A 10,858-nucleotide genomic window follows, 5' to 3' on the forward strand; every position below is an offset into this window, starting at 1 on the left:
GAATGAGTCTTGACAAAAAACTCAGCCTTCGCCGAATCCGAAAAAAGAATGAGAGCCATTAACCCCCCAATATATTTGAGACCAGAAGCATTCATTGAACAATCAACCCACTTTGGAAACCATAACTCTTGATCTTCGGTAACCCAAACCAAGTGACGAACCCATGAGACATCGATACCTTGATCGATCTTGGCATAACTAGCCATTAAGACACAAATTCTAGCACTTGAAAAATCATTACCCTCCGACATAGAATTGGAAAACAGGAGAGTTTTACCGAAAAGGTTTCCAATCTCCGCAAAAGTTTTACCGAGAAGAATGAGTCTTGACAAAAAACTCAGCCTTCGCCGAATCCGAAAAAAGAATGAGAGCCATTAACCCCCCAATATATTTGAGACCAGAGTGACCCGTATCAACAGAAGATAGCCAACCATCCAACGATGAGAGACTATCCATTGATTTAGCGTGTACAGTGATATATAACATGGATATTTATTACCCAATCAACACAAGACATCTGACCCCTCATCTTCTTCATTCCTTTTCCCCCTCTCCACATTTTCTTCATCTCCTTAACCAAAAAGTTTTGTTTTGGTTTTAATATAGACTCGTATTCTTTTAGAAATTAAACTTTTGAAAAGAAAAATGGAATTATAACTCAAGATTATTAATGGGCTGCAAATTAATTACTTAAGAACATGCTAAAAGATTCAAGTACATCGAAATACATCTTCAAATTGATTGATGGTCTATATAACACACACATACATGTCAAATATGTTGACACGCCCCAAGTGTATAACGTACAACCTAGACTCAAATTAAATCTCTTTGAGTGTTGACCAAGATCCAAATATTCAACCATCAATCTTCCCATTTAACAATAAAGGTAAGGTTTTTGGATTTAGTAGTTTACAGCTATATGTTTGTTTTAGGAGGTTAAGTTTTGTTGTTTTTATTTGTTCAGGTAAATTTGACATATAGATGAGAGCTAAATTTCACATATAGTTAGGTTCTGGCTGGAGTTTAAATTTGGTTCTATTGCGTATACTCTCTCCGTTAGTTAAAGTTTGGTGTTTTGAATACTTTTTATGATGGCAAATAAGCTTTTAGATCGGAACTAACGTGAATCTAGAAACTGTTGGTTAGATAAATAATTATGACTAAGACGATAATTTTGTTGATATAATCGTAAATGAATATTCATAAAGAAAAGGTTCCAGCTACTCGTATTTTATATGGTTCTATCAATGTATTTTTCCATGTAATTGATTGCAAGTTTGCAACACCCAAATATTAAGATGAAATCGAAGATGAATTCATTCTAAGAATCAGAGAAGAAAAAAAAATGGGGAAGAGCTAGGGAGGAAGAAAGAGAGGCAAGAGATTATATGGGCCATGTGTCAATACCCCATTGGAGTACCAAAATCCTTGTGATTCTTCACTATGCATCACAAAAATTTTGACCAAATTGGTAATTTTTTTAAAACTAGTCCAAAACAATACCATTGTCTTCCGATTTGACTATCCATGTAAATTTTCCAAAAATAATTGTATAGCTTAATGGTTATGGAATCTACTTTTTTCCAAAGAAGTGTTGTGTTATAAATAATGGATGGGAAACAATTGATTACTTACTTGTTAAGTCTTCCAACATGTTAAGTATATCCTTTTCCTATAAATTATATTTGTACTTTTTGATAGAATATATCATAGTTTTGAAAAATAAGTTAGTAAATAATGAGATTATTTTTCTTCAATTAAAGATAACAAATGGTTTCTAATGCTAAGGTTTTTAAATAAAAATTTAGCGGTGTAGAGGGCTAAGAAAATGTGTTAGATATCCAATTTGTAACAAATTTATTGCATGTATTTTCATTTTATCGTTTAACACAAAAATGCGTAAGTAATAAGTACTTCATACTAGATGAGTGAATAACAAAACGAGACCGGCCGATAGTTATCCTAACCCAGCCATATGAAGCATTTAAGCGTCTCATTATCTTAACCTCACGATCCAAAAAAACCGACCCGCCTGAATACCCAGCGGTGGAACCGGCCTGGGAGCACAAAGGTCCCAATCTTCTTTCATTGGAAACTCTCTACGCCACGGAAGAAATGTACAAGACACCGATCAAACCCGGGTTATTAAGAACAAGTGTCACCATAAGCTCGTCGGCATTTATTCTATGTATTTAACTACAAATGTTCTTTCAAAAATAGATAACTAAAGATACACGTACTATAGATATTTAGTATACTCCAAAAAGCAAATAAAAGTTATCGTTTAAACATAACGACTAACTAAGGATAATGTTATTTTATTAATTGTCAGAAAATAAGTAGTAGAAAATTAGAGTAGTTGGTTTTATACGCAAGAGAAGATTGTATAAAATAATTACTGGGTTGGCTCGAGAACACTCTCTAAAGTCAACAATTAGCCGTTGTATACGTCTCAGATTTTGACTTCTCGATGACGACCGTTCATCAAGACTTTTATGACCACATTAACGCTTTAATATAACTAATAATTTGGAATTTCGATAATAAAAATGATATAATCAATAAGGTTGGTGACCTATTCTTAAGGTATTTAACTTTAAGACATTCTATCAAAGTTCGAGTCTCATTTTCTACCATTGTATTGTTGAATGACTATGGGAGGGGGGTCACGATAGTCCTGATTTCCAATCCCAAGAATAGGAATAAATTAACTTGCTGTCAATATAAAAATATACTCCGTAATAAAAATGATAAAATTTAGACAAGTGTACCGTTAGATTTAAAACCCATGTTGGACACACGTTTGTCATTTTGACGAGAAACATTTTGATGACAACTGAAATGAGTCATGCACACCTCACCATTTCCACCACATAAAACGTTGGACAAAACCCAACCTTTATAGTGAGGTGTGCAAATGGGTTGTGAAAAATGATGGATGAAAGTAAAACTCACATCAAAAGATATAATTATGAGATTGATGCATTTAGTTAGTATATACTTGTTTTTTTTTTTTTTTTTTTTTTCTTATGCATCTAGTACTGGTGGTTAAAATAAAAAGAGTTTGGGACGTGTCCAAACTCCAAACCAATTTATTTGAGAATATTGAGTCATTGATTGGAATCAATGAATCTCTTCAAAATAGAGTATTCTCATGTACTGGAACGTTTTGCTCTCATATATGCAAATTCAGTTAGTATATGCAAGTTTTCCTCAATTAAATTATAGATTGATGCATTCAGTTAGTATATACTTGTATTTTTTTTTCTTGTACATCTAGATCTGGTTGCTAAAAAGAGTTTGGGACATGTCGAAACTCCAAAACAATTTAATTGAGTCATTGAATGGCTCAATGGATCTCTTCAAAATGAAATTAACAGTTCCCTTATGTACATGAAAGTTTTTCTCTCATATTTGCAAGTTTAGTATCCGACATCATAAACGATTCAGTTAATACGTCAATCTATTTGCCATTCGCAGAATAAAACATCTAATTCATACATCAAACAAGAAGAAAGAATAATAATTAGGATTTGAAAAAAAACGAAAACAAACCTGTTTTTACAAAGGTTACTTCCTCCCATCCTACCATCACCAAAATATAACTTTTCAAACAAAAACAAAATAAACACCCATAAAGAAATTCCAAACAAACCGAATTTATATCTTGTATATATGACAATCACATCACACAAACCTAATTACCAGATTAAACCCCCATAGTCACCATCAGTTTTTCTTTATTACTATTAACTTATTGTACGGTTTCAATGCTCTTGCTCAGCTCGTCTAGCTTCTTCATCCTCGTCTTCTCACTTTCGCTCACTAGCTGCTTAATCAACATAAAAACACAAAGTCAGTTTTTACTTTTTCTTTACACAAAGTTTGAAGTTTTCGATCTTGGATTATAATACCAACCTCCATTAATCTTGTGATTAGTTGCACTTTCTCCTTGTTCTTTTCATTAAAAGCATCCAGTGCCTCCTTATACTCCCTTTCCTGTAGAAAAATCACCCGAGAATTGGGTTAGCCAAGGTAAATCATCTATTCATATGATATAATAATGTGAACTGAACCCACTTATAATAGCAGCGGGAGTGTGTGAAGAGGTTAAAGACAAATAGATCGAACAAGACAAACAGGTAAAGACTAGTAAATCACAGTTTTAACCTACATGGTATGCTACTATCAATTAAAACTTATGCCCATTAGATGCAATACTCTGAAGTGGGATCAGCAGCGAAGAAAACAATCTTGGAAACACGTATATTGTAAACAAATTTGGGTTGACTAGTTTCTAATTGTTGCTAAACTTAAGCGACTGATTTTTGTTTTAAAATAGTAAAACGACAGTTTTAACTTTCAATAATATGCCAGTTTGTGATAAAATTGCCTCAAGGTTAGTTAGGGAGTAGTAAAACGCCGGAATTACCCATTAGATATTATTGTGGTAAGCTATAGTCCGAGTAAAGATTGCATACCTTCTTCTGGCAGGTCTGTCCGAGTGGCTTCAACTCTTTGTTGACAGTGTCAATCCTCTTACGAACCACCGTAACTTCTTTTTTCATTGGATCTGTGAGTGCTTCAAGTTCCTGATGATTATGGATTGCCATATGCCCATATGTTAGTCACAGAAACCAAGATGATGACTTGTGATTTATAGTATTACTAATGAAGAAATATTAACTATGCAAAGTAAACACCCACCAACTTCACTTCAATCTCCACAATACCTAACACACTAGCTCGTTTCGTGTACAAGACAAACATTCATCATGAAATTTGACTTAGATTCAACCTTTTAGGGTGGTGGTGGGTGGTTAATCTTCCGTTTTCTTTCTTTGTATTTCATGTAAGTATCATAATAACCAACGCAAAGAAATTCACACAACTTACAAGAATCAGAACATCCAACATAAAAAATCATACAATCGGCAGGTACTTTGTATTCGTACAAGACAAACATTCATCATGAAATTTGACTTAGATTCAACCTTTTAGGGTGGTGGTGGGTGGTTAATCTTCCGTTTTCTTTCTTTGTATTTCATGTAAGTATCATAATAACCAACGCAAAGAAATTCACACAACTTACAAGAATCAGAACATCCAACATAAAAAATCATACAATCGGCAGGTACTTTGTATTCGTATTAATGTTCGGAATAGGCAGGCCCTTTATACTCAAACCAATGATCAGAATCCGATTATTTGACCAAAAATGATCTAAGGATCATAATTATAAACATGTTCATTCGATCGCTAAAAACTGACAATTGCAACTTCATGTCCCAACACATGTTGTTAATGCATAAATGGTACAAAAGTTTGAATTTTTGTGGATATAAAGACTGTAAAATCTTTCACTCAACACATGGGTTTTTCGATTATAAAACTTGCAAACAACTTTATATCATTATTCATTATTTCTACTTTTCTAGCCTTAATGTTTCAAAACAACTCTCTCCATCATTAAAGAAGACACCATTATTGACTTTTTCATGTCAATTTTCAAAAGAAGATCATTTTAAATTCTAAAGTTTAAATAGAAAGCATTGGTATACAAACGTCTTCAAATTAAAAACTGAAAACATCTATGTCAAGAATCAAAAGTGGATTCTTTTGGGGGGCAAAGGCCAAAAAGAGAGTAAAGTTGAAGATAATACTTTGGGATTAATATTTAAATCATGTATCTACAAAACCAAATTCCAAACACCATAATTTTCATCAATTACAATTTATTTGGTTCATAATCACACAAACCATTTAATTTTCTGAATCCATATCATTACAAGTAAACACCATTGACCTGGATCTGTTATATTTATAAACACGAAATGGCACAAATACAAAAATTTATATTTTTCAACTTCCAATTTCTTCTTTTCAATCATACACACATATTTATTTTAACTAATTACACACAAAATGATGGCAAATAATACAGATCCAATTAACAAAATTCTTTTAAGATACTAACACATAAATAAAAGGAAAAATCCATTATCCAAAACAAAAAGTATACACAAAAGGCCCTTAATTTTGGATCTGGTAAATACATAACCCATACAAGAAACAGAGAGTTATACTTCAATTTTATTTTTATTGCTTTACAACACAAGGGTTACCCTAAAAACAGAGAAGCCCTAATTTACTTTTATCAAAATTAACCCCTAAAACATACAAAATCAAGCAAATCAATAACAACCCACAAACCTATATAAAAACCCCAGAAAAACCCATATAACATAATATATGACAGCATAAAAGTTTTATAATAAAACATTATATTACCCCTAAAAAAACATAAGAAACCCTAATTTTACTTTTACTGAAAATTAACCACTAAAACATACAAAATCAAACAAACCAACAACAATACACAAACCTAAACCAAAAACCCAGAAAAACCCATATCACAGAATCATGAATAAATAAAGTCAAAGAAAAAGTCAAACCTCTTGAATAGTAGCCAAACGTTTAGTTTCTTCTTCAATACGACCCAGCTGAGCTTGAACTCTTTCTTTGACTTCCAATTTCTTCTTTTCAATCTCTTCTTCTTTAGCTTTGAAAGTAGAAAGTGCAGATTTTGACATTTCTTCATCTTCTTTTGACATTAAACCACTAAAACTTAGACTTTGTGACATTTGACCAGATTGCATAAGTGTTTGTAGTTGTTCACTTGGTGCTGGTTTTTGTGTTGTTGTTGTTGTTGTAGCCATTTTTGTTTCTTTTTCACTCTTTTTTCTTAACCAAAAAAAGCAAAAAACAAACCTCCTTCTTCCTCTAAATCCTTTCTTTTTAATTTCTCTAATTTTTTCTTGTTTTTTGTATTTTCCCCTCAATTTTTTTTTTTATTTTTTGGATTTCTTTTTTCTTTTTTGGTGAGTGTATATGTGTGTGTAAAATGATGTGTTATGAAGGTGTAGAGAGGCAGGCGGTGATGCTTAAAGTAATGAGCTTTTTTGTTGCCCCACAAACGAAAGAGAAAGTTAAAGAAAAGAAAATGGTGCTAGCCTGTATATGTGGGGTTTGTGTATGTATATGTTATATACATATGAAATGACTTATATGCCCATGGATCTCCAACGGGTAGATTTTTTGATATGAATATTCAGGAAATTTTATGTGGTTTTTAAAATTTAAAAATTAAATTTTTTGTTTAATGTTTTCTGGAAAATGTGGACCCCCTAAATAGATATTCCATGGTTTTTTTTATTATATTTGACAAAACATTATTGTGATTATGCTCTAGAGGTTTATATAGTTGTATTATGACAAAAGCAAAAAATGTTTGGGTTGTTGGGGTCCAAATTATTCAATCCAATTTCAGTGATTGTAATTTATTTATTTTTTCCATTTATAGAAAGATTTTATTTTGCATCAAAGATTTATCAAGTACAAATTATAAGTTTTTATGATTTTATAAATTTATCTAGGAAGAATGGTGTTTCTACACCTGAAGAGGTGGAACATATGAAAAGAATTCTTTATGCTTTGGCGGTGGGTTCTGTCATGTATGCGGTAAGATGCATTAAACCTGATGTTGCGTTCGCGCAAAATATAGTTAGCTGCTATCAGCAAAATCCCGGAGAGGATCATTGGACTGCTGTAAAGAACATTCTGAAGTACATGCGAGACTTGTTCTTGGTGTATGGAAGAAATCCCGATGCTGAGCTTAAAGTCACTGGATACTGTGATGCTGTATTTCAGACTGATAAAAATGATACAAAATCTCAGTCATGATATGTCTTTGTTTTAAATGGAGGTGCAGTAGAAATTTGGAAGAGTAAGAAACAATCTACAGTTGCTATGTCTGCTACAGAGTCTGAGTATATAGCTGCTTCGGATGCGGCCATGAAAGCTGTCTGGATCAGAAAGTTTATTTCTGGACTTGATGTGATGTCATCAAATAACACTCCAACGGATTTATATTGTGATAATTCGAGAGCAATTATCATTGCCAATGAACCTAGGGTTCAAAAGGGTACCAGACATTACCAAAGGAGATATCACTATGTTCGTGAGCAAATCGAATCGGGTGAAATCAAGTTACTCAAAGTTCACACAGATTGTAATTTAGCAGATCCTTTTACAAAGGCTTTGTCAAAAGGAAAGCTCAATAAGCATGCAGAAGGCTTAGGTCTTAGATATTGCTAGTTATATCATGTAAATCTGTCATTGGTATTTGGATAATGGGATGTTAAACAATTTTTATTTTCAATAAATGAATTTTTATACGCGGTATAAGTGGTTTCATTTTTATAATAATTGTGTCCTATATTTGCATGTTTAGATCCATGAATATTTAATATATTCTAAATGTCTATTGTCAATTAATTATATGGGAATATGATTAATGTAAGACAATTGTGAAAATATTTTGAACATGGTGGATTTCGTACCAAACTCACATGATACTCGAAAGGAATATTGGACTTACCCCACATAACGAATTAACATTTTATGGATCGGCGTCATTAAATAAGATTCGTGAAGTGGTTACTTTATTTATCCTTAGACTTGAGATACAAGTGAGTTATGCTTGTGTGGATTGCATTTTTAGATATAGTTCCTAACTACCCTGAACAAGGTAGTAATAAAGAGCTATTTTCAGAAATGTTAAGAAACGACATGACCAGACACTTGTAGTCAATACAGGATTTGTTCCTTCAATTTGCAACTGAAGTATGATACCATTTGGCGCCCTCATTAATTAATTTAAGATGTTTATGTGGCCACGCCCAAATGAACTCAAGAGGAGGTCTTGACTAATTTGGTAATCTTGATTAATTGAAAAATGAGAAACATAATCGTTAATTTATGAAATGACATTGATCTATATCCATAATTAACAAGGGTATCTGAACAAAGGGATATTAAAGATTAAATCATTTCAAATTGGCAAAATTAATAAATTATTCTTAAATATTTTTGAGAGCATTGACGTGTTGCTAGACGCTAACCAATGTTATTATTTTTATAAATAGCATGCTCAAGTGGGAGCTGTTGGAGTGTGATCATGTTAATTATAAAACGTATGTCCGAAAATAATTTAAGCCTACGGAGTCACACGAAATGACACGATAACTCTATATTATTAATTAGTATATTAAAGTAATATATTAATTAAATATAACCACAAATGATTAATTAAACTAATTAAAGGGTTAATTGTATTTAATTAATTAAAGAGTAGGTGTTGGATTGAAATTAGGAATTAGAGTTGTTTCCTAATTCTAATCCATAGGGCCGAAAATTCTAGGGGTTCTAGAACCCTTAGGATTGCTTATTCACCAAGGTAAAAACCCTTACATATTAGCCTATAAATAAAGGGCTAATCCTAAGGGTTTTTCACGCACAATTTGCAAAGCAAATTTCTCTCCTCTCTCCCTCTCTCTCTCGACCGAAACCAAAACCCCAAGGGTTTTTGGATTTTCGATTTTAGCATAGGAAAAAGGGTTTTCGGTTCAAGCTAGGGTTTTGATTTACAGGGTTTAAACAAAGGGTTGTTTGGTTTGTGATTCGGGTACTAGCATACATTATACGGGGTGTCTAGTATGTGATCGTAGAGGGGTTTTACTTTAAACCCTAAATCATCATAATAATAATATCATTATTATTTGGAAGCTTTGCATAAGGTACATGTCTCAATTTTATTCTTTGTTAATTAATTTGATTGCATATTTCTTTTGATTTTTTTCGTTGCGCATACTCGTGATTATATGTTTTATATATGTCATATTCTAACAGTTAGAACCCTATCTTGGATAATAAGTTAATAGCAAAAACATCTTAGGATAGTAGCGAAAACGTTACATATTATATCCCCGACTAAACTTTACCAAATATTGTTCATCAAAAGATATTAAACAGTAGATGATTATATACTTTTCTTTTTGCCAAACTAAGCTACAAAACAGATCCACCACTCAATCCTCTCAAATCATCATTCATTTTATCACTAGAAGAAATAAACAATCCTACTCAATCAATTCTTCCAAATTTGAATCATAAACAATCCTACTCAATCAATTCTTCCAAATTTGAATCATTTGAGTAATTTTGAGTCTCACTTTTCATATCTATAAAGCCATGAAGAGTGAGAGGTTATGAGAACCCTTAAACTCATGAAAAGTTACCATGTGAAGTTTTCCTTATCAAAGGGTTTTCCCCATGGAGTGAGGGGTTCCCAATAACCCCCAAATTATATAGGTAAAAAGAAGATCAATAGAAAGCTGCAATAGTGTGGGGCGTCAAAGGAAAAGTGGGAATGAAGGGGTGTTCGAATTGGGATGGGGGACAAAATTGTTTTTCAAGGAACGCCCTTGTGGGCAGTGTGCGGAGGGTTCCTAGGGCGTTCTTTGCACTTTTTGGGCGTCCCTTGAGAAGGTAACGCATCATTTCGCATGGCCTAAGGCTAGATTATTGAAAATTTTCTAAAGTCTTGAATTTTATATGAGATATTATTGCAAGTTGCCGATAAAAATTGAATAGTTTGTTAAAAAAAAAAGTTTCCATATTCATACTACACTAATTTTTAGTCTTAATTATGTAAATTTGCAACACAAATTTAAATAAGAGTTAATTACTGAAATGGTACCTAACGTTTGCGCCATATTACTGATTTCGTACATTTGCTTTCGAAATTACGCTGATCATACTCAATGTATGCAAATTTTCACTCGGACTATACTGGAAGCTAACGCCGTCACGTGGCCGTTAAAAACCCTCTCACGTGACTTGCACGTGAGGGGTAAAGATGTAATATCGCGTTTATTAATTACTTAAATGGTACCTAACGTTTGCACGATATTGCTGATTTCATACCTAATGTTTTTCTTAAATACTTAAATGG

The 10,858-nt window shown here is 32.5% G+C and overlaps 1 protein-coding gene across 2 annotated transcripts; it reads right to left on the bottom strand.

The window, feature by feature from the left end:
* Positions 1-3,512: 3,512 nt before the first annotated feature.
* LOC122604789 (probable DNA double-strand break repair Rad50 ATPase) lies at positions 3,513-6,957 on the bottom strand. 2 transcript variants are annotated; one of them, XM_043777656.1, is made up of 4 exons: positions 6,459-6,957; positions 4,485-4,595; positions 3,922-4,002; positions 3,513-3,835 (listed from the first exon to the last, which is right to left on the bottom strand). In XM_043777656.1, the coding sequence occupies exons 1-4, from the start codon at positions 6,720-6,722 to the stop codon at positions 3,758-3,760; spliced, it is 534 nt and encodes a 177-aa protein (XP_043633591.1). In that variant the 5' UTR covers positions 6,723-6,957; the 3' UTR covers positions 3,513-3,757. The 2 variants fall into 2 exon arrangements, with proteins under 2 accessions (XP_043633591.1, XP_043633599.1); XM_043777664.1 differs by having other exon boundaries at positions 3,513-3,832; positions 6,459-6,952.
* Between the last annotated feature and the right edge of the window lie 3,901 nt (positions 6,958-10,858).

The sequence above is a fragment of the Erigeron canadensis genome, chromosome 1, assembly GCF_010389155.1.
Source record: "Erigeron canadensis isolate Cc75 chromosome 1, C_canadensis_v1, whole genome shotgun sequence".
NCBI classification, from domain to species: Eukaryota; Viridiplantae; Streptophyta; class Magnoliopsida; order Asterales; family Asteraceae; genus Erigeron; species Erigeron canadensis.

Excerpts from the sequence above, each read along its gene's own strand:
- LOC122604789 (XM_043777656.1), bottom strand. The coding sequence starts at position 6,722 with ATGGCTACAACAACAACAACAACACAAAAACCAGCACCAAGTGAACAA. Across the intron at positions 4,596-6,458 it reads GTTTGGCTACTATTCAAGAG|GAACTTGAAGCACTCACAGA; the intron begins GTTTGACTTTTT and ends CATAATCATCAG. Across the intron at positions 3,836-3,921 it reads TAATCACAAGATTAATGGAG|CAGCTAGTGAGCGAAAGTGA; the intron begins GTTGGTATTATA and ends ATGTTGATTAAG.